This window comes from Myotis myotis, unplaced genomic scaffold (genome assembly GCF_014108235.1).
Source record: "Myotis myotis isolate mMyoMyo1 unplaced genomic scaffold, mMyoMyo1.p scaffold_m19_p_6, whole genome shotgun sequence".
Lineage (NCBI taxonomy): Eukaryota > Metazoa > Chordata > Mammalia > Chiroptera > Vespertilionidae > Myotis > Myotis myotis.
Window position 1 is genome coordinate 80043941 of NW_023416368.1, and position 27101 is coordinate 80071041.

A 27101-nucleotide genomic window follows, 5' to 3' on the forward strand; every position below is an offset into this window, starting at 1 on the left:
CACCACCAACAGCCACATGCAGGAACTGGCTCGGGAGCAGCCTTTGGATGAAGCAGACTCAGGTATCAGCTTGACTGCAACCTCATCAGAGACCCCAACTCAGAACCACCTAGCTCAACCACCCTTGGGTTTCTGAACCGTAGAAACTGTGAGATAATAAGTGTTTATTATTATTTAAAGCCACTGTGTTTGAGGTAATTTATTTTCACAGCAATAATCTATATAATAAAACCCTAATATGCAAATTGACTGAACGGTGGAACAACCGGTAGCTATGACACACACTGACCACCAGGGGGCAGATGCTCAATGCAGGAGCTGCCCCCTGATTGTCAGTGCATTCCCACAGGGGGAGTGCTGCTCAGCCAAAAGCCAGGCTCAGGGCTGACAAGCACAGCAGCAGTGGCAGGAGGCTCTCCCGCCTCCACTACTGGCGGGCAGTAAGGAGCGAGGGGTTCCAGACTGCGAGAGGGATGGGTGACTGGGGGATCAGGCCTAAGCCGGCAGGCGAACATCCCCCAAAGGGTCCTGGACTGCGAGAGGGCGCGGGCCGGGCTGAAGGCCCCCTCCTCCCCCGCCCTCAGGTCAAGAATGTCATGCCCCAGGCCTCTAGTATTAAATAATACACTTGGGGTTTCAACATGGCATCATCCATCTAGACATCTCTCCACCTGCTCTCCTCATTGGTGCCCACAGGGTTAAAGCCTGGACCATGTGGTACCAACTGACACCCACCCCAGCCTCTGCTGTGTGCTTTCCAGGCTCCATTACCTACACTCTTCCCTCCAGGCCTGGCATACACTAGGTGTTCCATAAAGAGCTGATGAGCAAACTGAATGAATGGCTTGAATGCATACAATAAAATATTACACAGGTGTTTAAAAGGATGTGGCATCTCCAAGCTGCATTTATAGAGACCAAGAACCAAGTCAGACTTAATATATTAAAAAGCAAAATGCAGAAAAAAACAAAACAAACAAACAGCAAAATGCAGCCGTGGCTGGTGTTTCTCAGTGGTTAGCGCATCAGCCCATGCACCAAAGGGTCACAGGTTTGAATCCTGGTCGAGGCATGTGAGGGGGGCAACCAATCAATGTGTCTCTTTCACATAAAAACAGGCACAAAGAGCAGCAAAACAGTCCAGAAGAAACCAACTTACAATCCAGAACTAAACCTGTACATTTACAATCAACTGATTTCCACAAGGGTGCCAAGACAACTCAGAGAGGAACAAAATCATATCAATAAGTGATGCAGGGACAGCTGGATCTCCACACTCGGGGAATGAAGCTGGGCCCTACTGCACACCATACACAGCATTAACTCAAAGCATATTGTATGGAAACTAGACTTCTGGTGGTGAGCATGCTGCAGTGTATACCACTATTGAATAATAATAACGTTGTATTCATGAAACATATATTATTAACCAACGTTATCTCCATTTAAAAAAAATACATCATAAATCCAAATGAATTTAAGAGCTGAAACTATACAACTCTCAGAAGAAAACAGGGGTACATCCCTATGACCTCAGGTTCAGCAGTATTTTCTTAGATATGACAACTAAAGTACAGCAACCAGACAAAAAATAAGATAAAGTGGACGTCATCAAAATTAAAAATACTTGTGCGGCCCTGGTTGGTCTGGCTCAGTGCATAGAGCATCGGCCTGCAGACTAAAGGGTCCTGGGTTCGATTCCAGTCAAGGGCACATACCTCGGCTGCAGGTTTGATCAGGTCCCAGTCATGTGCGGGAGGCAACTAATCGATGTGTCTCTCTCACATCAACGTTTCTCTGTCTCTCTCTAAAAATCAAGGGGAAAATATCCTCAGGTGAAGATTAACAACAGGAAAGAAAGAAGGAAGGAAGGAAGGAAAGAAGGAAGGGAGGGAGGGAGGGAGGGAGGGAGGGAGGGAGGGAGGGAGGGAGGGAGGGAGGAAGGAAAGAAAGAAAGAAAGGAAGAATACAAGCAAAGGTTTTGAAGAAATGTTTCTTCAGAGGATACACAAATGGCCAATAAGCCCATGAAAAGTTGCTCAACATCATTAGTCATCAGGGAAATGCAAATTAAAACAACAGGGAGCCCAGCCGGAGAGGCTCAGCGGTTGAGAGTTGACCTATGGACCGGGAGGTTGCGGGCTCAATTCCCAGCAGGGGCATGCAGGAGGCAGCTGATCAATGATTCTCTCTCATCAGTGATGTTTCTATTGTTCTCTCCCTTTCTGGAAAACACACACACAACAACACAGGGAGATACTACCTCACACCTGCCAGGATCGCTAGAATGAAAAAGATGGACAATAACAAGTATAATGAGGATGTGGAGAAATCAAAGCCCTCGTGCACAGTTGGTGGGAATGTGCAACAGTGTGGGCCACTGTGGAAAACAGTCTGGTGGTTCCCTGAAAGGTTAAATACAGAGTTTCCATGTGACCAGCAGTTCTGCTCTCTAGGCACCCGCCCAAGAGAAATGAAAACATCTGTCCACACAGAAAGCTGTACATGCATGTTCACAGCAACACATTCACAGTAGCCAAAAGGTGGAAACAACCCAAACGTCCATCAACCAGTGAGTAGATAAACATGGTGTGGTCCATCCACATGCTGGAATATTATGCAGCCATGAAGAGGAATGACAAACTAAAACTTGCTACAACGTGGATGAATTTTAAAAACATGATCCTGAGTGAGAGAAGCCAGGCACAAAAGGCCACACAGTGTGTGATTCCATTTATGTGGAACATCCAGAACATGCAAATCCACAGAGACAAAGTGAGTTTAGTGGTTGTCAGGGGCTGAGGTGGTAGGGTGGCAAGTGACTATTATGACTGCTGATGAGAGCGGGGCTTCTTTTGGGGGTGCTTAAAAGCCAGTCATAAAAGGACAAATACTGTGTGATTCCACTCGGATGAAGTCCCTAGAGGAGTCAGATTCATAGAGACAGAATGTAGAACAGTGGGAGCCAGGGGCTGGGGGAGGGAGTTGGGAAGTGATGCTACTGGGAGCGGACTTCCTTTTGGGTGGTTAAGAATGCTTTACAATTACCGTCGTATCCTGCTTGAAAGCAGAACAGTTTTGCGCTTGCTTTTAAAAATTCATTTCTTTTTGTACATCCTCAAACACAACTATTCTACCTGGAAATCTTTTTAGACAAATTAATCAGTTCATTAGGTATGTTTTTTAAAAAAAAATAAAAATAAGGAAAATAAAATTGACTGTGGCAATGGATGAGCAATGCTGTGAATATAGTAAAAACCAATGAATTGTACACTTTAGGTAAAATGTGAGTTATATCTCAATAAAGCTATTACCCCAAAAAAGTCTTTAGATAAAAAGTCAAAGTGCAGAATAAAGTGTACATTATAAACACAATGGGAGGAGGTGTGTGACCAGGGCAGCTGTGCATGGCCAAGTGCCCCCCAAGGGGACAGAGAAGCTGGCAACAGAGATGCCTGGGGGCGGAGCCACGCTTACATTTTGTCATTAACATGTGACGTCTTTCCAAAGGAAGGAAAAGAAAAATCACAAGAAAGTGCTGAATTCTAAGTGGGGACAGTCCTCCCCCCAACACACAGGGAGACACTGCCTCACACCTGTGGTGACAGGACAGGAGCTTTTGGGGAGAGCGAAGGGCTTGGTATAGCTGGTGGGTCGGGTGCAGCTGAGGGCTGAGAATGGAGTAGGGGGTAGTCCCAGGGGCAGATCCCTGACAGCAACCTACCCTGGCCTTCCTCCCCCACACCGAGATCTGCCCCGACTCTTTCTGCCCCCCCTGTTCCTCACCCTCCCTTGATCTCCCTCCACAGAATGAATGCATTTCCAGAGTGGTAAACAGGAAGCCTTGCAGAGGACATGGGGGTGGGGGGAAGATTAATCCAGAACTCTGCAGGCCCCAAGCCACTCACTGGACAGTTTTCCACAGTTCCAGTGTTCAAGGAAAACAGGACCTTCACTACTCAGGCCACAAACATGCCCAAACACCTGTGTGTGCCCAGCACACGCCCTGCCACCAAAGTCCAGGGCCCAGACTCTGGGCAATGCCAGCCCACAGGACGGTGGACAACCACCACTATGCATGGTCCCATGAAGCTGTGGGAAGGGCTATGTGGGGCAATCTTGGTTGGGGGAACTGGACCGGCTTCCTGGAGCAGCAGGCAGAGGACCGGAATGTGCAGGGTGGAGGAGGGATGACGCGGGGTGGGAGGCTCATTCTCAACGGGTCCACAGGTGGAAGGATTCGGGCAGCGGATCAAGGTCCACGGAGGACCTGTCAGCCCTGGAAGGAAGCTTGTCCAATCACAGGTCCTCTGGTGACCCTGCTGTGCCCAGGTCTCTGAGTGCTGGACTGAATTCTAGAGAGGGAACAAACAGTTCCAGCTCAGGACGATTCTGGATTAACTGATGAAAGTGTGAACACTGCATCCATATTAAATTTCCTACACTCGACCCCTGCACTGAGCCAAGAAAATATCTTTGCTTATAAGATATATAGTTGATGCTCATTACTCACGAATTCCATAGCTGCAAACTCACCTTCTGGCTAAAATTTGTTTGTAATCCCACATCAACCCTCATGTGGCTTTCACAGTCATTCCCCGACACATGCAGGGCAGTGAAAAATTTGAGTCACCCCCACATGTACCCAGCAGGGGTCAAACCAGGCGACGCTCTCTGCCTTTTCGCCTCAGCTCTTACACTATAGCGTCCTTTTCATGGTCTAGCAAGTGCCACTTCTTTGACATGTTTGTGCTTTTTGTTGGTGATTTGCTGTTTAAAATGTCTCCCAAGTGCAGAGCTGAAGTACTGTCTAGGGTTCCTAAGCACAAGAAGCTGAGCTGTGCCTTAGGAGAAGATGCATGTGTTAGAACTTGGTTCAGGTGCAGCTATAGAGCTGGGAGCACCGTGTTAATGAAGCAACAACGTATATTAAATAAGTGTCTTTAAACAGAGACACAGACAACACAAGGTTACTTATTGATTAGCTGAGAAATGTAACCAGAGGCTTGCAGGAACCTGAAACCCACATTTCCTTCCCCAGGAGCAGTGGTCCAGTGTTCAGAACTTAGGACTCATGGCAACGCTACAGAACAGAATTACTGGGAACGAGAGTCAACCGTACTGATGTATTTAGGGACATAGGGGCATCATGTCTGCAATCATAGGGCATCACGTCTGACTTCCCAATGGCCCGGCAGATACATACACACAGATAATGCAATGAGGCAAGACATTAACAGCTGGGGAACCTCAGTGAAGGTATGACAGGTGTTCACCTCCGTATTCTTGCAACTTTTTCTTCAGGGTTGAAAGTTTTCAAAATAAAATACTAAAAAAGAATAATATATGTAAAGACAGGTAGGTACAGGCACAGAAATAAAATACTAGAATGACGGTCACTGCTTTTGTAGAAAGGAGAGGGAGAGACAGAAACATTCACATTCTACTGCGTACAGGTTTGGCTGTTGCTTTTTCACAGTAAGCATGTTATTACTTGTCATTTAAGACACGCCTGCTGCAGGAGACACAGGCAGACAATACGGGACAGAATAGGAAATCCAGAAATAGACCAGCCACATACAGGAGTTTGGTATATAATCAAGGTGGCATCTCAAATTGGTGAGAGAAGATTATCCAGAAAGTGGGGATCAGGTAACTCTGAGACACCTGGAAAAGCCTGAATCAACTAAACCCTTATTATGTCTTATGTCAGGATAAATTCTAAATATATTCAGAATTTAAATGTTTAAAAAGTGCAATTACAGAAGTACTAGAAGAATTTAATTATAACCGCTGAACAGGGAAGACTTTTCCATCTATGAAACTGAACTGGGAAACCATAAAAGGAGAAACTGGTCAATTTGACCACAGAAAAACAACACTACCTGCCTGGCATTAATAAGCAGCATAAGAGAAGACGGAGAAAAGCTACTCGCACTTGTATCACAAATTAAAAGAAAAAACTTTCATAGTACATCAGGAGTGCCTACAAATCAATAAAAGACTGGTAACTCAATTGAATATGAGAAAGACACAATTATACAGATCCCAGAAAATGAATATGTTCTCAAATGTGTGTGATTAAATGTAGGAACAGGGCTGAGCGATAAAGAGGGGTCAGTAAATGTGGAACCAAGACAGATGGGAACTGAACCCACAGAGCTCACTTAAGCAAAGGCAACAAAGGTACAGCCTCTGCGATGGCCCTGACTCCCTAGTGGGTGACATTCCATTTTCCAACTCTAACAAAAATACAGAATGCTATAGGGATGAGAGGGCAGATCCTCCCACCAGTCCTGTCGCCGTCCATGTGACCTGGGTGGACAAGGCACTATATTGCAGGCTTGTCTTTGCTCTCTTGGCTGGAAAAAAAAATCTATATATAAAAGCCTAAGCGACCTTTCTGACCAGTTGAACGAACAACCGGTGGACCAGTAGTTATGATGCGCACTGACCACCAGGGAACAGACGCTTAACACAGGAGCTGCCCCTGGTGGTCAGTGTGCTCTCACAGCCAACCTCCTGTGGCTGGCCAACCTCCAGCAGTCCCTTCTCCCAGCCCAGCTGAGCTGGGCAAGACAGCCAGGCCAAGGGACCCCACCTGTGCACAGATTCGTGCACTGGGCCTCGTGTGTGTGTGTGTGTGTGTGTGTGTGTGTGTGTGTGTTGGGCAAGACAGCCAGGCCGAGGGACCCCACCTGTGCACAGATTCGTGCAACAGGCCTCGTGTGTGTGTGTGTGTGTGTGTGTGTGTGTGTGTGTATATATTTATTAATCTTCACCAAGGATTTTTTTTTTTTTTTTTAGAGAGAGAGAGAGTGGAAGGGAGGGGGAGAGACAGAGAGAGAAAAACATTGATGTGAGAGAGACACACAGATTGGTTTCCTCCTGCACATTCCCTGACTGGGTTCTGGGATGGAGCCTGCAACTGAGGTACGAGTCCCTGACTGGAATTGAACCTGCTGACGCTCTATCCACTGAGCAAACCCGGCTAGGGCTGGAATATATTTTTAATAAAACAAAGATGACACAGTAAGAGAAAAAACAATATGAAGAGCTTTCACTCCTATTCACAAGATAAATCCAAATCGCAACTATGCTGAGATGTCACTTTGCACCCATAAGATTGGCAAAGATCAGAGAAATGGACCAGACACAGGCGCTCTCACCCACTGACAAAGGGAACTCAGAACAGTCCATCTGGTTCTGGGTTGACCACTTTTTTTTTTTACTGTCTGTATTTTATGATGTTCTGACATCTCAGGGGCTCGCAAACCTGGGGGACTGCCTCTCCTGGCATTGGCCAACTCAGATATCACAAACAACTCCCTGTGAATGCACCTTGGATGTATAAACCAAGCAATCCACACACCCCCAACCTCATCTAACTCTCTCACAGCCCACATGCCCCTGCCCCAATCACCGTAGGGCCAAGTGCCAGGTGGCCCTATCATGCAGAGTCCACGGAAATTATTCAAACTAGCCAATCATAAGCATTCAGTGTACCTACTCTGCCTTGTCCAATGCATCCTAACAAAACCCCAATAAAGGCCGATGGTTTCCTCTTATCACTCTGCCTGCTGGTGCTTCCCCATGTGCCCTGAGTGCCCCTCTCATCTTGGGAACCATGAGTGACAAATTCTTCCTCAATGGCAGCCATCTTCTGATCTGTGGACCTCACCACACCTGATAAAAACACATCCCAGCCCGACCGGCATGGCTCAGTGGTTGAGCGTCAACCTCTGAACCAGGAGGTCATAGTTCAATTCCTGGTCAGGGCACATGCCTGGGTTGTGGACTCGATTCCCAGTGTGGGGTGTGCAGGGGGCAGCCGATTGATGATTCTCTCTCATCATAGATGCTTCTATCTCTCCCTCTCTCTTCCTCTCTGAAATCAATAAAAATATATTTAAAAAAAAACACACAAATCCCAGGCCCTGGCCGGTATGGCTCAGATGATTGGGCATCATCCTGTGCACCAGAAGGTTGCCAGTCCTATTCCCAGTCAGGGCACATGCCCAAGTGGTGGGCTAGATCCCCGGTAGGAGGTGTGCAGGAGGCAGCTGATCAATGTTTTGCTCTTACATCAAATTTTCTGTTTCTCTCTCTCTCTTCCTCTCCCTTCCTCTCTCTAAAAATCAATTTTAAAAATTAAATTAAAAAAAATACCCACACACATATCCTAGGTACATTTCAATATAGGTAGCACCTTTCAAAATTACACTAGCACGGAGGGAGCCTTTATCCTATCAATTCTGCCTTCAGGAATTCAGCCGACAGAGATGACCCTGCAGGTGATGCTTTGCAGTATTATTAGAGCATGAGACTGATCACCACCAAATGTCATCATCTGTCAGGTACCATCAGAATGTATCACCCAAGCTGTGGGCCTTCTAAGGGTGACAGGAGGCCCTGCTAATGATACTGACACCACGGCTGTGGACTAGGATTTCCACGTGCACCTCTGCCAAGTGAATGGGCACATTCAGGGTGACAGCAGCCCCATCACTAAGGTCTCTGAGTGATCACAATGAGCTCACTTCCCTGATGACCCACCAGGGACACTTGGCATAAGCAAGAAATGAGCCTCTGGGACAGGTCACTGAGTTGCAGGGCTGTTTGTCACACAGTGGGTCCTAAGCCATTCTGACTGACAGAGGCCAGGTCACACAGTCAGGACCAGGGCTGAATGGGCTTGCACGAAGCTGGGAGGCCAAGGGGCCCTAGAGGTAGCCCGCCCAGACCCTATGCTGACTGAGCGGCCCTGCATGGCCTCCCAGCTGCCCTGCTGGAAGGGGGCACAGAGTGCTGGCCCAGGCCACCTAGCCCAAGGTGTGTGCCTCTGCTCCCACTTACTGAGCATCTGCCACACGCTGAGCCCTGTTCTGAGCATTTCCTGAGCACTGATGCATCTAATCTTCCTGTGAACCACAGAGAAAAGCATGTCTGTGATCCCGCTTTGCAAATAAGGAAACTGAGGCATAGAACAGCTGAATCACTTCCTCCGTGACTGCTGGGACCCCACGTCTTGGCTCTCCTTCCATGTCTCTTTTCTCCATCCTTGCTGCTCCCTTGGCCCCCACACAATGTACCATTCTCCTGCCAATAGCGCCTGATGCACCTTCAGCTAAGACACATAAGGAGACATGTGCAAGAGAAACACAAACCACAGAGCATGAGCAAACCCAAACTTCCCTAAAACCTTCAACAGCAACCCCATGCCTCCATCCAGGATAAAGGCCACAACACATATGTATGATGCGTGGGTGATAGAAAGGAGACAATTGTGGCAAAATGTTGAGGTTCCTTTCTTTTTTTATTAATATATTTTTATTGATTTCAGAGATGTAGAAGGAGAAATAAACGCATCAATGATGAGAGAGAATAATCCATTGGCTGCCTCCTGCACACCCCCTACTGGGGATCAAGCCCACAACCCAATCAGCGCCCTGACCAGGAACTGAACCATAACCTGGTTCATAGGTTGATGCTCAATCACTGAGCCATATCAGCCAGGCAGTTAGGGTTCATTTCTTCAATCAAAGACAGAGGCCAGGTCCCCAAAACTTTTCCTTTCTACTGGTTCAGGCATTTGGGGCCTCTTGGGTGGACCCCACTCCCTCCTGTGCAGCCTGATGGGGCAGGAGGGGGAGGGCTGGGCAGGGCCCCATGGCTAATCCCCTTAGTCAGTAATCTTCTACAGAAGCATTCCCGTGGCTCAGGCTGTGAGTCCAGCTGGCAGCAGCAGGAAAATCCCCAGTGGGGTCTCGGCCTGTTCTCACATGTGGTGACATGCGACTTGGTCAAGGTGGCAGGATTTGGGGACAGAAAGCCTGGCAGCCCAAGACGCCCCTTAGAACCTGGGCCTTCCCATCTGTAAACAGCCAGGTCAAGCAGATGTCAGTTAAAGAACGCTGCCGGGGGCTGCAGGCCTCACCTATTTCTGTCCCCCAGAATCCTTGGGGCCCCACTGCCCTCATCTTTAGAGGAAAAACCAAGGTGAAAAGCAGGGACCTCACTTGGTCAGAGGCATGCTGTCCAAGGTCAAGGCAGGGTCTACCCAGGTCAAGGCCCAGGCCACCCTGCCAGGTCAGTAAGGCTCCACAAGCCTTGGGGGCCCCTGAACAGCACCCCCTCTTCCCTACTCCTCCCACATCAGTGCAAGCTCAGCCCTTCTAAGACCTGCTCCTTCCTGGGCCCTCCCCACCCCACCACCAACTCCAGGGCACACAAAACCCTCCTGGGTTCCTCATCTCCCTCACCTCCCTCTACCCCCATCCAGGCGCCCCACAACCCCTCAGCACCGTCCCCACCAAGTAGCCAGAGCGTGCTCTGCAAAACTGACTCAGTGCACACTTCCCTGCTTCAACCTCCCAGAACCACCAACTGAATTCAGAACAAAACCGAGGCACAGAGGCAGAGCCACGGTCTCCGGCCCCAAGTGGCGACCCTGCCTATCCCAGTTCCTGCCCCACACACTGACTTAGCATCCTTGCTCAAAGGAATCACACTCATTTTGGCCACAAGGCCCCTTTGCATGTTCCCTCTGCCTGAAAGCTCCACCCTCAGCTGCTGTTTCTCACTCAAGTCACCTCCTCTCCTGACTCCTACAGCAGGCTCTTGTCACTCATACTGCCACAACACGTTTCACTTCCCTCTGCACACTCACCACTCTCCAGCATGGTTTACTCAGGAGTCAGCAAACATTTTCCGTAAAGGACCAGACAGTGAGTATTTTCCACACTGCAGGCTATACGGTCTCTGTCTTGAAACTCAGTTTTGCTATTGTAGCGTGAAAACTGCATAGACAACATGTGAGCGAATGGGTGTGTCTGTGTTCCAATAAAACCAGCTGCGGACTTGTCCAGGGGCCACCAAGTGTGGTCCCTGGTCTTATCTGAGAGGCCAGAGGGCAACGAAGGAATCCCCCTGGTCACTGATATGACTGACCGAGGCACCTAGAACCCCACATGGCCCACAATAGGTGCTTGATATTCAATAAGCATTGTTCAAGGACCGAGAGGCAACTGCACGTCCTCACATGCTCTGAGTCCCACCGCCAACTCCAGCTTGTGCCAGGCTCTGCAGGAAGCGGTTTATGACGTGCAGTTAGTTCCCTTTGACTCACGTGGTGTCCCCAGGAGGGAAAATCGCAGTGCTCACATGGAGCCGACTACATGCCAGGCACCCTTCTAAGATCTTTGTACGCCAATTCACTTGGCCGAGACCTATGAGAAAGGTAGTCATCACGCCCACTTCACAGACAGAGACACTGAGGCGGAGTGTCCCCAACTGGTAAAGGTGGTCCAACTCCCAAGGCCTCTCCATGGAGCAGATCGAGGCTGCCAGTCCAAGTCACTTCTGTTGCATTCCTAGAAAGTGGCCAGGGCGGAATTCACACTGAGAGCTTTCTGTCTCCTAAGAACACAGCTCACTCAACGAGGGATGTTGCAATCCCTGGTTACCATAAGGTCACAACTTCAGAGGAGGCCTCCAAAGATGACACCCGCCCCACCCCAGGCACACTGACCCACCACTGTTCTTGGAGCACACCAGGCCTTTGCTTGAACTTCCTACCCTCTCTCAGGCCGCCCTCAAATATCAAGGGAAGCCTCATTGAGGAGGAGGTATTTCAGCAAAAACTTGAAAGAGCTAAGGAAGCAAATGACAGATAAGGAGGATGAGTTTTCTAGGCAAAGGGCATAGCCTTTGAAAAGGCCCTGGGGCAGGACTATGCCTGGTGCCGTAGAGAAACAGCGAGCCCTATGTGGCTGCAGCAGAGCGAGCAAAGGTGAAAGAGGGATGAGGCCGGGGAGGGGATAGGCCAGGGGCACGCTGTACAGAACCCTGTGAACCATGGGCAGGACTTTTACCTGGAGGAAGCTTACAGTCCTGGAGGGTTGTGGGCAGACAAGGAATGGGGCCTGACTCAGTTTTTAATGGGAGCCTTCTGGAGTGGGCTGTAGGGAGCATACGAAGGGACAGAGGACTAGGCCAGCGATGGATGGGGGCTGGACCAGGTGGAGGCAGAGGAGGGGAAGTGGGTAGATGCTGGGTCCATTTTGAAGGCTGAGCTGACATAATTTGCTAACAGATTAGATGTGGGAGGAGTTGGGAGGTCTGGGAAGAAGTCGACTGTTCTGAGATATCATGGGAACGGGAAGGACAGGCGGGAAATGGCTCCGAAACAGCAGACCACAGCTCAGCCCCAAAGTCCACAGGCTGCTCATAGGCCCCACAGTGGGCTCTGAATGCGTCCAAGCCCCAGGAACCAGGTGCCCCACACAACTCCTAAAAGCCAGTGGACAGCCCCATCAGGCCTTCTCTGGACCAGGACTTGGGAGCCCAGGCGTTTAAAGTAACCAGATTCTAAATACCAAGATACGTTTCACCTCCCATCAGATTGGCCAAAATGACAGAGGCTGATAACATCCGAAGCTGGCAACACTGTGGGGAGACAGTCTCTCTTGGCCCCTGCCACACCTTCCTGGAAAGCCATCACGTATCTGATAGTCATTTTTCAATTGCTAGCCCCTGCCCAGCCATTCCAAGGTGGGACTCCACCTTCTAGGAAGTGAAGCGCCCGCGTTCAAAGGCAAGACATTTACTGCTTGTAACAGCAAAAGGCAACTCCAGAAATAATCTGAATGTCCCTCAGCAGGAGGCTGGTGAATCAGCAGTGGCTGGTGCCTACAGCAGCTGTTGCTAACATTCATCAAGCACCCTCATCCCATTTTATAGAGGGGGACACTGAGGGCTCAGAGAGATCAAAGCACTTGCTCTTCAGTGGAACCCAGGCAGCTAACTCAGGGATTCCCACCCTCTTAACCACGGCACATTATCCTTCCTCTCTGAAAAAAATAATTGATATCAACATGGGGGGAAAAATCCAAACTATTACAGACAAAAAGCAAGCAACTTACAGAGTAATAGGTATAGTACAGCGGCTCTCACCAGGGTGACTATCTCCAGGGGACACTGGGCCATGTCTGGGACATCTGTAATTGTCACAACTGGGGGGATGAGCTTCTGGCATCAGGTGTGTGGGGACCAGGGATGCTGCTCAACACCCTCCAGTGCCCAGGACAGCCGCCCCAAAACAATAAATTTTCTGGCCCAAAAGCCAATAGTGCCAAGGAAAGAGACCCCGGTGTAGCATGAACCATCCTGGTGAAGAATATGCAGACCTGTCTATGTGTTTATATAATTGTACAGCAATAGGAAAAGGAAGGACAGCTCTTACCCAAACTTCACAGAACTTAGGTCAGGAAAAGTGGGTTTGGAGGGGAGAGGCAGCCCTTTAAAGAGAGTAAAATCAAAATTAGCTGGGAGAGGCAGATATCTGTGGATTTCAGTGACAGGCAGGGAGGGCCAGCCCATATCTTTCTGGCCCCATGCTCAGACCCAGTCACAGCCCATAGCTGGGATTTGATCTGTCCCTAATCAGCTGACCTAACCCCTGATAAGACAAATGTCTGCTCCGTAGCTTTCCAGTTGTCTGGGGCTATTTTGTCTCTGACCAGCCAGGCCAGGGGGCTGACAGCAGAGGTCAGGGTGCTGAGAAAGGACCTCGCTGGGGCCCTCCACCACGTGTGGTGCTAGCCAGGCAAGGACACTGGCTGAACGAAGGCGGGGCAACCGGATGGTCGGAAGGAAACAGGTCATCCACCAGGCAGTTCCAGATGGCAGTGGCAAAGGAAGCAGTGGGAGTCTTCCAGAGCCCAGGATGCTCACTCTGGCTCTCTCTTCAGACACTTCTCCCAGCTCCCAGGCAGCACAGCATCTCCCTGCCTGCCAAGAAAGCTTTTGGAGGCCCAGGGGAGGAGGAGGATGGATGCCCATGGGGGTGTCTAGAGGGCTCCACCCATAAAGGCTACAAGGGAGGAGCAAAGCGTTCTTTGGATCAGGAAACTTCCTATTTGGGAGCTTATGACCTCAACTGAGAAGGAACCGCAGTGGCTCGGCTCTGTACTCCGCCCCAGGTAAAGGGGGCCTGTAGCTGGTGGGGCGACCTGGCTCCCTACACCTGCTCTGGGGGAGGGTAAGAAAGGCAGGCCAAGGAGAGGGGCAACCAGGAGGCAGTGGTCCTCCAATGGCGACAGCAGACCCCAGTGTCCAGGGAAAAGGCTTAGGGGGGCCTACCCTTCCGCGTCTACTTCAAGAGCCCCAGCTCTGAAAATGCCTCGAGATGTCATGCCCTGAGCCCCCTCCTGTGAGAGGGAGGTAAACTGAGGCCCAGCAAGGGAAGAAATGACCACTTTCACAAAAAGAGAAGAGATGGTGGGGAGGCAGACCCAGAAGGCCACAGAGACCTCCCTCCTCCACCCCAGCTGCCCCAGGCCTTTCCGACCAGTAAGATCTGCCCATCGGCTGACGGCCTGCGAGGGGAAGGGGCGAGGTCAGGAAGCTGGCACCGGCGAAGGTGGGTCCAGGCAGGAGGGCACATCTGGCACAGTGTCACCCCATGTCCTGCCCCACCTTGGAGACAGGGCCCCCTCCCCGGAAAGGGGGGTGCTTCATCACTCCACACACGCAGAGCAGCCCCCTCCTAACAAGACAGGAAGGCGGCCGTCCCCGAGCGCCCTCGGCAGGAGGCGGAGCACTCACCCGCCGCGCGCCCTAAGGCGGGGGGGGGGGGGGGGGGGGTGGTGGTGCGAGGACCGGTCTCCCGCACGCTTCCAAGCAGGATGCTCCACCCATGGCCTCTCAGAATGGGGCCCCGCACCCAATGCCGCCCCCAGTCCGCGTCCCCCCCCAGGGATCCCGGGAATAGGCGACGCCACTCCGAGCCCCCAGGCGGGGGTCCCACCTCCCTCGGGCCCAGGGCAAGTCCCCCGGCCCAGTCGGGGGGCGTTCCATGCCCCCCCGCACCCCGGAGTGGAACGTTCCGGTCTCCCTGCCGCGGGTCTCGGCGCCCCTCCGGCACTCGGACGGGTCCACTGGGCCCCGGTGGGGGCGGCAGGCGGGTCCACTCGGGTGCATATCGGGACGCGAGGTCCGGAACCGTTACCTGCCACCGCGCCGCTCTCCGCGGACCAGGTCGCCTCCGAGGTCACGGTCCCCCCCTCGGCACTCTCCGCCTCCTCCGGCACTTCCAGCTCCATGGCCGCGCGCGCGCGGACCCGCTAGCGAGCGGGCGGCCGGAGGTTAGGACTCGAGGTGCGGCCGCCGCCGCGGAACAACAACCGCCGCCGACCGGGGGATCGAGGGAGGGAGCCGAGCCCTGGGAGCAGGAGGAGGGCCGGGGACGCGGCCAGGCGCTACGCCACCACGCACGGCGCGCACCGCCAATCGGAACTCGGGGGCGGGGCCTGAGTGCGTCCCGAACCTCGGAGCGCCTCGAGCGCCCCCACGCGCCCAGGGTGTGGAAGGGCAGCGCATTCCAGTCACTTCACATTGTAATGGTAGTAATATATATGGAATAAAGAATACTTACAACTAATAAATTATTTATTACCACACTATAAATAACACAATATTGTGTTAAATATTTTAATCTAAATAGTAATTATAATATGATAATGTTTAATTTTCATTATGCACGATGTAAAATTATATGGATTATGATATTACTAAATAAAATTAACGTATTATTATATAAGTAGTATTAATGTATAATGTAGAAATGTTGTGCTGGGCTGCATACCTGGCGCTTTGGCCAGACGGGTCATGCTGTGCTGTCTGCTCCTAAAACACACAGATAGGAAGGCACTGACATCAGGCCAGGCCTTGAGATACGGTCTCATGGCCCCTTCCCAGCACGCAGGCCTTCTTTCTCAGAAGGCCCGGAAGTCTCATTCCAAATTTGGGAGACAAAGGACTGGGAAAAGTATAAATAAAGAGAGTTTCCTCCATATTGGGGGGCCCAGAATTTGAAAGACACATTTTTCTCTGGGCCTCCACAAAATTTAATAATAAAATGTAACTCCTGTGTCATCGCTGCAGTTCGGCCTCTGCTCCCGCAGGGTGCTGTAACTGTGGTCTGCTGGCCAGCTTAATAAAGGCTCCTAAATTTAAATTCTGAGTCGGTGGTCTATCTCGCTGAGTGAACCCATAACAATGTTACATATAGCATTATTTATAATATAATGATAAATATACATAATAATATTACTAAATGCTAGTCTCAGTGCCAAAGCCCTTGACATGCCAAATCTCCATAAGTTAGGGACCTGTTTTTCACTATTAGTATGTTCCCAATATCTAACACAGAGCCTTCTACCTAGAAAACAATAATTATTGTATAATACTGATCAAGCCAATAAAATCTATTGTTATTCCCATTTTGCACATGAGAATTACACAAAGAACCATGCTGTCAATCAGTGTATTTATGTCTGAAGAGTATCCCTGTTGTTATTAAAGTCTAATGGTGAATTTATTTGTGATATGACTAGACGGTTGTTAATTGTGAGGTCATGATTTGAGGAGTGATAAATGCTGCTGTCAGTAGTTCTCTTCATAACTAATGATTTCTGCTGTGGGGAGTGGCTGGGGTGTAGGTGGGGGACCCAGACGTCCTGCTAGTGAAGGACGGGAGCTGGGATGTTTTCCCTCGGGCCTGCCTGACTCCAGAGACATGGTCCCTCATCACTGCCTGGGGTGCTGGGGAGACGTCACCCTGGAGTTTGGTGGAGATGCAGAATCTTGTACCCCACCCACCTCAGACCTCCTGCATCAGAAACTCCTGGGGTTTCAATGAGCCCCCTAAGGCAATGTGCATGCCTGAGTTTGAGAAGCACTGGTTCACACAACTGGGGAAGGGCTGGGGGTTGGATTAGTGATAAGGATCATGAAAATGAAATTAAAATTATTTTTTCAGGTTTGATTCTGAACCTCTCCTGGTGGGAAGTCAATACTAAAACTGAAAAATCAAGAAGTGGCAAAACAGGCATTATTTAGAGATGCAGAAATGAATGTCAGCATAATTTAACTTAAACTAAGAGGACAGCCCCTCTGGGAAGGGAGAAATTGTGGGGTGACAATGCCACTGCTAATTTTAACAAACCTGAAATAGAATTCGACTCTTTAAAGTACACGTGTGTATAAACTTTAGTTTTTAAAAAATGAATATGTAAAGAGAAAAAAACCAAGCTGGTGCAGGAGTCGGGGGTGGGGGTGGGGGTGGGGGTGGGAGGGGACAGCAGCGGAGGCAGGGAATGGAGAGGAGGGAGGGGCCGGGGTCTGGCTGGGGCAGCGGCTTCTGATCCTCCTGATTCATCCTCCCCCCACGTCCCTGCTCCCTTATTATACCCTCATTATTTTTTATTATTTATTGATTTTTAGAGAGAGGAAGAGAGAGGCGTTGACTTGTGGCTCCACCTATTTATGCTTTAACTGGTTGCTTCTTGCATATGCCCTCACCAGAGATCAAACCCCCGACTTTGGCGAAAGGGGAGGACGCTCCAAGCAACTGAACTACCCAGCCGCTTTTCTGGTTTTACGAGATGGAAAACGGAGGCTGCCGGCTGGGGCCAATTGCCTGGTTTCTGCCGCCCCCTCGTGGTCATATATGCTATTAGCATCAACGCTAGGTACCAGCTAGGAGGGACACCTTGTGTCTCCCCTCCCCCTCCCCATATTCCATTCATTCATTCGTTCGTTCAGGCATGCATGCATTCATTCATGCCACAAACACTTATTGAGCACCGCCTGTGTACCAGGCACTGTTCTAGGCCACGGGGATACAGGAATGAGCAAGACAAAATCCCTGACCTCAATAAGGTGACATTCTAGAAGAGAGAGATAAACAAGCACAAGACAGAAGATAGTTTCAGCTGCTAATAAACCCTTTGAAAATAGCACAGATGTGACACAGTGGCAATAGAATGTGATCGAAAAGGACGGGCTCAATATCTATTATGCGTTAAGCTCCTATTCCAGCGCAGCCCAAGAACCACAACGCAAGCCAATGTAATGGCCAAGTTTTTAGATTTTATTGATTGATTGATTTTAGAGGGAGAGAGATAGCGATTTGTTGTTCCATCTGCTTATGCAGTCATTGGTTGATTCTTGTACGTGCCCCGATCAGGGATTGAACCTCCAACCTTGGTATATTGGGCGGACGCTCTAACCAACAGAGCCAAGGCAATACAAGCCAATGTAAATGTAATATCTTAACCGTTAGCCCTAGCTGGTTTGGCTCAGTGGTTGGAGAGCTGGCCCTCGGACTTAAGGATCATGGGTTCGATTCAGGTCAAGGGCACCTACCTTGGTTGCAGGCTCGATGCCCGGCCCAGTTGGGGTGCGTGCAGGAGGCAACTAATCAATGTGTTTCTCTCACAGTGATGTTTCTCTCTCTGTGTCTCGCCCCCTCCCTTCCACTCTCTCTGAAAATCAATGGGGAAAAAAATATCCTTGCCCTAGACAGTTTAGCTCAGTGGATAGAGCATCAGCCTGAGGACTGAAGGGTCCCAGGTTCGATTCTGGCCAAGGGCACATGCCGGGATTGCAGGCTCAATCCCCAGTAGGGGGCGGCTGATCAATGATTCTCTCTCTCATCATGCTTCTATCTGTCTCTCTCCCTCTCTCTTCCTCTCTGAAATCAATAAAGATATATTGAAAAAATATATATCCTTGGGTGAGGATTAACAAAAAAATGAAATCTTAGATGTCATTTAAAATTTTCCACTAACCACAATATAAAAAGCAAAATAGAAAGTGGTAAGATTAGTTTAACCACATGTCTCATTTAACCCAACATATGCAAAATATCATTGCAACATAGCGTGGATATTAAAAATAACAAGCTCTGTGGTACATTTACACTGTGGAATACTATGCAGCAGTAAAAAAGAAGGCTCTCTTACCCTTTGAGACAGCATGGAGGGAGGGACCTGAAGACTACTATTATGCTAAGTGAAATAAACCAGTCAGAGAAAGACGAGTATCACATGACATCATTCACATGTGGAATCTAATGAATAAAATAAATTGACAAGCAAAATAGATCCAGAGACATAGAATCATAGAACCGATTGTTGAATCTCAGAGGGAAGGTGGGGGTGGGGGTGTGCGCGGGGGGAAAAAAATCAACCAAAGAACTTGTATGCATATAAGCATGCCCCATGGACACAGACAATTGTGTGGTGAAGGCCTGGGGCAGAGGGTGGGGGCCAGCTAGAAGGGGGTCAATGAGAAAAGGGGGACATAGGTCATACTTTCAACAATAAAGATTTTTTTAAAGTTCCATGTAAAAATATAACGAGCCCATCCAGTGTGGCTCAGTGGTTGAGTGTCGACCCATGAGTCAAGAAATCACAGGTTCGATTCCCGTTCAGGGCACATGGCCAAGTTGCGGGCTCCATTGCCAGTCGGAGGCGTGCAGAGGCAGCTCAACAATGTTTCTCTCTCTCTAACCGTCTCCCTTCCTCTCTAAAATCAATAAAACCATATTTTTTTTTAAAAAAAATAACAGGCTATTTCACATTCTTTTGGGAGTACCGCGTCTCCCACATCTGGTGTGTTTTTCATACTTAACCACATCTCATGCATTGGGATCAGTCACCTGTGCGTAGTATCTAGAAGATGTGGACCTACTGTGTGCCCTGTCCTGTTTTAAGCACTTTATGGACATTTATTCATTTACTCATCCTTCGAAACTCCCCTAGAAAGTAGATGCTAGAGTTTTCCCCTATTTTTAAGGTGAGGTACCTGAGGAGACCCACAGCTACCCAGCTGGGAAGTGACGGAAGCTTCTTGGCACAGGAACCTGGCTGGTCAGTTTGTAGCACAGAAGCAGAATTTGCTCTCAGATCCGCAGGGCAGGAAGGAGCCAGCCCTGCCACAGTTTCTGAGATGGCACACGTGGTGGAAGGCACCACGGCAAATGCAAAGGCTTGGCAGTTCCCGCTGCCAAGAGAGCAGAGGGGAGAGGGAGGGGGCCAGGAGGAGTTTCATTCTTTTATTTCTTAGTTGATTCATTAAACCTTTCCCCAGGACCAGCCTATATGTGCTGGCCCCAGTGCTGCTATCAGCAAGCGGCCCAGGGGTGAATGGCCCAAGCAGGGCACGACCCGGTGTCCCTGGCCTCTGGGCGAGCAGGGGTTAAGGCCAGCTGCTCCCACGTGAGAGCACCTTACGACAGAGCCACACACCCAGCCAGCCTCCCTGTCTCGCTCATACTGCCAGTTCGCCTGTGCATGTCGCATGTTGCCCTGCTGGTTCCACCTGGCACAGGACCCGCCAGCCTACAGCTGCCACAAGCGAGGAAAAGTTGAGCAAACAGGTGGGGAGGACAGAGCTCAAACCTCAGGTTCCCTCCCCACCCCCATGCCAGGCGGGCACCCAAGCCCAGGCTCCTGCTGCCTGCCCAGAGGCCTCTCAGCCTCCTAGACAGGTAAGTCCCGATCTGCCCGTCATCCCGGAGCCATTGCTGGGGCCGGACTCCCCACCACGGGGACCTGGGACCCCCGCTCCCCTTCCCGCAGCTCCCCCGAAAGCAGGAAGCTAACACTCCTGCGTGGGCACTGACATAGTTTCTAAAGGATTATCTGGCTGGCAGCTACTGCCCCTGGCAGTCAGCCCAGGACGCCAGAGCCAGAGACCTAAAAGGGTCATTGTTGGCCCAGGTGGTGCCAGGGGGCCGAGGGGGCACGGGTTGGTCTCTCTGATCCTCCAATCGAAGGACGGGAAGTCGGGCAGGGAGGTGGCAGGCGGGGCAGCCTGGCACCTGGTCAATGTGGGGGCCTCTTCTGAGAATTGCACGGGCCTCCCACTACCGCTGGCACCTGCAGGAGCTGGGGAGACAGGTCCTGGGGTCGCCTTACCTTGCTTCTCCTGAAGGTGAAATGCAGGAGGGGGTGGGGGCAAGCAAATGGTTGTCACAACAGTCCCCAGAGCAGGCTGTGGGCAAGGAGCCGGGATGGTCTTTGGGCGTAGAAGCTGGAGAGGAGAGGGGATGGGTGGCAAGACATTTTTCTGGGTCATTTGCTCCCGGACGTGCAGGACAAAAGGAGCTTCCTGAGAGCCAGTGTCTGATCGCACCTCAAATCTCTCTGTCCGGGACCAAGTGGGTCCCTTGGGGCTGGGAAGGCATAGGCATCTGAGACTCGGGGCACAGAGTGGGCCTGGCATTTGGGACCACCCCAGGGCAGCATGCTCATGGAGCCCCAGGGAGCAGGGAGGCTTGAGATTTGGGTGGTTGTGGGATTGTGAGGAATATGTTGCGACTGAGACAGCCTCCAGCCATTTCTCCTAACTGGATCTCAGTTTTCCATTCTGTAAAGTGGGTATAAGAGCCACCAGATAGCAGGGCTGCTGAGAACACACATCACAGGGTCAGCAATCCATGCTAGTCGTGTGGGGATTGCGGGAAAAGGTGTCTCACTCAAAATCAGACCTCAGGCCAGCCACTTTCCTGTTTTATTCTTTTGGGGGTACCGCACTTCCAAATCTGGTGTGTTTTTTATACTTAGCCCTGGCTCAGAGAGGGGCAGCCACATGTCCAGGGCTGCACAGCAAAGTTTGGCTGTCAGGCAGGTAGGAGTCAAAAGGTAGAGAGCAGGAAGGTCTGGGGGCTGCCCATGCCCCCTGACCGACGTCCCAGGCTCAGCATCTTATGAATTTCCGCCTCCCTGGCTCAGTGCTTCCATGAGGCCCTGAGTTCTGGGGAAAGTTCACTTTCTAGTTGGGTTTCTGTTCTTCCTCCTCGTCCTGGTCCGATGCCAGAGGAGCAGTGTTTGCCCAGGGTGGAGTCTGACACTCTTTGGAATGGACTGAGGTTCATTCGTGGGAGATGTGAATGGGCGGAGGACGTGCCCGGGGACTGGACCTGAATGTATGGAGCACCGACCGCGTGCCGGGCGCTGTTCTGGGCTGTGGGGATTCAGAAAAGGTCCCTGATCTTGTGGGCTTGTATTTTGGTGGAGAAAGACAGAGAAGAGACATAATAAGGAAGTTAACTATCCTAAATTGTATCCTGAGTCAGGGAGTGGTCAGTTTCACAGGGAAAAAGAAGTAACAGAAGTTCGAGAAATAGGAATGAAATAGACAGGAAGGCATTTTATAATCTTAGCTAAGGATTAGGGAGGGCCCACTTGATAAGACTTAAAGGAAGTACTTGGGGCATTTGGAGCAGAGGTGACGTCAGGTGTAAAGGCCCCAGGGCAGGTGGTTGGAGGAACAGCACGGAGGCCTGCGTGGCTGGAACAGAGTGAGCGAGGGGGAGAGTGGGAGGAGGTGAGGGCAGGAAGGGGATGGGGCAGGTCGTGTGGGGCCTTGGGGAGGACTGGGGCTTTTCCTGGAGGGAGGGAGGGAGGGGTCCCGGAGGGCTGTGGGCAGAGGGTGGACCAGGCCTGATTCAGGTGCTCACAGGTGCCCTCTGGTGGCTGCAGGGAGAACAGACTGTGACGGGAAAGGGCAGGAGCGAGGGGGCCAGGGCTGAGTTGCCCGGGTTGGTCCAGGTGGGCAATGACGGGACTAGACCAGGTGGAGGCAGAGGAGAGGGGAGAAGTGGGCAGATTCTGGAAAGACTTGGTAGAACTACAGCACAGCATATGCTGATGTATGAGAAATAGATTGGGGTCCAGGGTGATTTGGAAGAAAGGTGAGTGTTCTGGGGTTTGAAGATTTTAATGGTGAGTGGGACAAGTAACTGGGAGGTAGTTAGAAATATGAGGGGGGAGACTTGGATGCTGGTGTGAGGCCTTTCGGTATTATGGTGTTAAAGGATGGTTTTCCCCCCAAAAGGTAAAAACATGACTCTCCTACTAATATGAAAACAAACAGGTGCGTTATGAGTTTGTTTAACGCATTAATTAATGTGGGAACCAGGAAGAGTTTACAGCCTGTTCAAGAATGAGTGTAAAGGAAGAACACACACAGGGCATCAAGAATGCTGAAATGAATTTACAAATCAATTCAAAACGGGTCAATAGTCACAGGGCAATAATCTGTGGCCCACGGGACAAAATCCATCTGCACTCCTCTGGACAAGACTCCTTTGCAATAGCAACAGTTTCCTGCAATTTACACGGCTGTAAAATAGTTCATAGGTGACGAGAGGCATAGATGACTTGGGAGGGAGGGTATTGCCAGAATCTGGCATTAATCAGATGCTCAATAAGTATGCTTTCAAGGGATGCTAGGGAACTATTGAATGTTCTTGAGCTAAAGCCACAGCTTATTCACTGCACATTCATTGGAGGGACTATTTGTTGAATAACTGCTCTCCCCGCTGGTCTGTGAGTTCTACCATTGTAGTATCCCCAGTGCCTAGAACAGTGCCTGGTATGCAGTAGGCACTAAACAAACAAACAAACACTCACCTACTATTCTGAACAGAGTAGAAAGGCCAGTGCTGTGAGAGGACAGATTTCAGGTTGGGCAGGTTCAGCCACAAAGCAGATAAGGACTGTCAACGTAGGGGAGGAGGGACCTTTAATGGGGATGGTCAGAGGGGAGTTGGCCTGGGGTCCTGTTGCGAGGCCAGACTGAAGACAGGGGCTATAAGAAAGGTGTCAAGGGTCAGGGTTCTACCCGGCTGCTGCACAGGACAGACCCTTGATACAGACAGTTTTGGGGGCCCCCTCCAGTCCTGGGGACACCATAATCCACCTTTGTCTTTTCCCACTGGGGCTTGTGTCCCTCCTCCTGGTCTGGAGTGGAGAGGGGAGCACAAGGAGCACACAGACGAACCTTCCGTGAGCCTGCCACATGCTGGATGCCTGAATATTTGAACCTTCCTAAGGACAGGACTCAAAGGCAGACCCAGGTCCCCATGGCACAGATGGGGAAACTAAGGCAAGAGTCAGAGGGGTTGGGACTCATGCCAAGCTCAGCGACCCCCTTTCCACAGAGCTTCCTTTTAGAGCTTTGACATCTGAGCCCCCTCCAGCTGCATTCCCCACTTCAAGCTCCTAGGAAGGTCTACAAGCCATCCTCACGTTCCCTTTCCTCCTACATCAAAGCGCTGTCACTAAGGGGCAAAAGGACCCCACACTGCCAGCCCCGGGACATCATTGCTCAGTCCTCACACGCTCTCCGGGAGTCCGCCACACCCAGAATCTGCCCTTCCACAAACCCCAGAACCACCACCTACCCGCTTCTCTCCCACACAGTCCAGTCATGAGGAAAGCATCAGACCAGCCCAAGTGAGAGGCATTCTACCGAGTCGCGGGCCAGTCTGTTCCAGGCGGGAAAGGTTGTGGGGCGAGGGGAGTGGAGCCCAAGCTGGCTGAATGCACTGGGGATCCGGGGTGGGTCCCGGCACAGAAAAGGGATCTTAGTAGGACCTGTTACAACGTGGAGTTTACTTAATGGTGACTTGGCCGTGTTGCTTTCTTAATTTTCACAAATATACCAATGTCATGTACAATGTTAATGTTGGGGGAAACCGGGTGAGGAGCATATGGGGACTCTCCGAATTATATCTACAACTTTTCTGTAAATTTAAAATAGTTCCAAAATAAAATGTTCATAAAAAAGGGGGTGGGGGAGCAACATCTAACAGGGCCTCCAGGTTTGGCCTCCCTAGTCCCCCTCTCCCCACCACAGTCAGCCCTCCCTCCAAGCAGCCACCAAAGGGCGCCTCTGAGCACCTAAGGAAGTCCCACCCTGGCCCCCACAATCTGTCTTCCCCGCAGCAGCCACAAGACGGTGCCAGTGAGCGCCTGAGGCAGGTCTTTCCAGTGTTCATGGATCTCCAGGGCTTCCATCTCCCCCCCCCCCCCCCCCCCCGCCCCCACAACAAAACAAGCCCAAATCTCAGAAGGCCCTGGGTGACCTGTCCCTGTTCCCTCCCTGCCCTGACCTCCTCACTAACCGCCCCCCTCACTCTGCTTCAGCCATGCAGGCCTCTTCTCTGTTCTTCCAATATGCCAGGCATGGTCCTACCCCAGGGCCTTTGCACACGCTGTTCACGCCACCTAGAACACCTTCCCCCAGATCTCCCCAGGGCTCCCCCCTCACCTCCTTCGGGCCTAACTGTTTCTCTGCCCAGGTGCCTCTCACCTAGGTCACACTTACTAAACTCAGTTCTCATCTCATCTCGAGTGCTACCTCCTCAGAGAAGCTCGCCCTGAGCCCCCAGTCCAGGTCGTGTCTCCCTGCCAATGCTCTCAGAAGTCTAGGTTGTACTTTTTACTTACTTTTTTTTATGATTTCATTATGGTCTACTTCCCCCGGGGATCCTGGGCTTCCTTTAGAGCAGGGACTGGGCCGGTGTTGTCAGTCCTGTGTGTACACAGTGGGCACCCAATAAATGCTGATGACTGAGCCATATCTCAGAGCTGCTTCAGGACATTGCTGGGTTCCGGTCTGACCTGTTAGGCCACAGATGACCTCAGCTTCTTGTAGCACACCAGCAAAGCAGCCTCCACCAGGAAGTTTCAAAGCCCAGGAACAAAGCCCCCAGGCTCCTACTCCTCCTGGCAGCTGACACCCTGGGGGACCCCAGCCCAGCCTCTGCCCTCTCTGGGCCTCAGTTTCCCCATAGATGCTCAGAAGGGGCCAAGCAAATCCATCTTGCAAGTACTTCCGGGACCTCACCTTCCCCTGCATCCCTCCCTAACCCCTCATGCCACACCTGCTCTGCCCTTTCCTGGTTGAAGTTGGCGCTGCAATTTCAGGGGGGAAGTTGGTCCCCATTACTTCTTCATGCACTTAGTGCATAGCAGGGGCTTGAGACATTTTTGTTGAGTGAATGACTGAATGAATGAAAAGATAAAAACATGAATAAAGTGGGTGGATGGAAAGCAGATTTTTAACTCCATAAAGTGATCTGGAGGTCAGGGGTCAAGGGAATGGGGGCTCGAGGCCAGAGCTCTTCTCCAAAACATGGGACGTGAGCACAGGGTCATCTCATGGGTATACCAAGCAGCCTCTGAGTGCTCTTGAAAAGGGCATAACAACGTGCGATCAGAATAATGGGGGGCTGGAGGAAGACCATCTGTCCTGGGGTGAGCGTCCTCTTTCCATGAGGGGTTTAGAGTGGGGTGTCTCTGTCCCAGCGCTATTGACATTTGGGGTCAGTTCATTCTCTGTGGGGGCCATCCTTGTATCTGGGGGGTGTGGAGCAGTATCCCTGGCCTCCATCCACTCGATGCCAGGAACACTTCCAGTCATGACAGCCACAGAATCTGAGACATTATCCAGTGTCCCCTGGAGGCAGAATGGCCCCACAGGGCGAAGTACTGATAGCGAGGATCTGAGGCCGGACAGCCAGGTCCCCCTCTTGTCGGTCGGGCTGTCACTTGGCCCGCCTCGCCTCAGTTTTCTCAGCTGTAAAATGCACACGTGAATGTCATATGTAAGACGATATTGGCGTGAAGCAAGCACTCAGTAAAAGTGACCCAGCAGCCTCATTCCCATGGATTCAGTCCATTCATTCTATAGATAATGGCACTGCGATCAGGTGGCAGGGAGTGTGGGACTCAGCATGCCCCCCAGCTCCAGGATGTCACCTCCAGGCCACTTGTCTGATTGCCAAACGTGTGCCCCAATCAGCAAGTCCTCCTGAGTAACTGCGGCCACAAACCCGTGTGTGTGTGTGTGTGTGTGTGTGTGTGTGTGTGTGTGTGTGTGTCTGTGTTTGTGCACGCCAGTAGGGAACTTATTTATGTTTTTTCCTATGACCCATTAAAACTAATACACAGCTATTCAAAAAATGTTTGACCTTGTTCTACCTAAAATCAACTTCTGTGCTGGCAGCTGAACGTTACATAGAGAAAGGCTGTCTGAAGTACCAAGTGGGTCTTCAGCAGAAGTTTATTCCTTTGGTAACATTTGGGGACCCTTGAGAAGCCGATCATGGCTGACTGGGGTATCCAGACTAGTATTTTGGAGGAAACTGCAGTTGGGAGGAGTGAGAAGTCAGCTTTGGGGGCCTCAAAGGCTTTGATTATACTGTCTGTCTTTTTCACTTGACAAACTCTTATTCAACATTCAAAACCCCATTGCCCAGCCGGTGTGGTTCGGTGGTTGAGCCTTGACCTATGAACAAGAGGGTCACGGTTCGACTCCCGGTCAGGGCACATGCCCAGGTTGGGGGCTTGATCCCCAGTAGGGAGCGTGCGGGAGGCAGTCGATCAATGATTCTCTCTCATCATTGATATTTCCAGCTCTCTTCCCCTCTCCCTTCCTCTTTGAAATAAATAAAAATA

The 27101-nt window shown here is 50.8% G+C and overlaps 2 protein-coding genes and 1 long non-coding RNA gene across 16 annotated transcripts in view; 1 reads left to right on the forward strand and 2 right to left on the reverse strand.

The window, feature by feature from the left end:
- Positions 1 to 15239, reverse strand: part of PIP5K1C (phosphatidylinositol-4-phosphate 5-kinase type 1 gamma) — a 52936-nt gene extending 37697 nt beyond the window's left edge. For 6 of the 13 annotated variants that reach the window (XR_004968191.1, XM_036312937.1, XM_036312936.1 and 3 more), the window contains exon 1: positions 15011 to 15237. Coding sequence is in view for 12 of the 13 variants with exons in the window: in XM_036312937.1 (XP_036168830.1) it covers positions 15011 to 15104 (94 nt within the window). In the remaining variant the exon portion in view is untranslated. Of the gene's footprint in view, positions 1 to 15010 lie in introns of all 13 variants that reach the window. The other 7 variants (XM_036312939.1, XM_036312948.1, XM_036312944.1 and 4 more) reach the window with 4 other exon arrangements.
- Positions 15240 to 19200: 3961 nt separating this feature from the next.
- On the reverse strand, positions 19201 to 25308 carry LOC118658313. Its single transcript, XR_004968283.1, has 4 exons — positions 25089 to 25308; positions 23268 to 23445; positions 20769 to 20883; positions 19201 to 19851 (listed from the first exon to the last, which is right to left on the reverse strand). It is a non-coding gene; the product is annotated as an uncharacterized LOC118658313 (long non-coding RNA).
- TJP3 (tight junction protein 3) overlaps positions 20116 to 27101 on the forward strand; it is a 30724-nt gene continuing 23738 nt past the window's right edge. Inside the window, exon 1 of one of the 2 annotated variants that reach the window (XM_036313690.1) lies at positions 20116 to 20338. The gene's annotated coding sequence lies outside the window, so the exon portion shown is untranslated. The remainder of the gene's footprint in view (positions 20339 to 27101) is intronic. The other variant, XM_036313691.1, reaches the window with a different exon arrangement.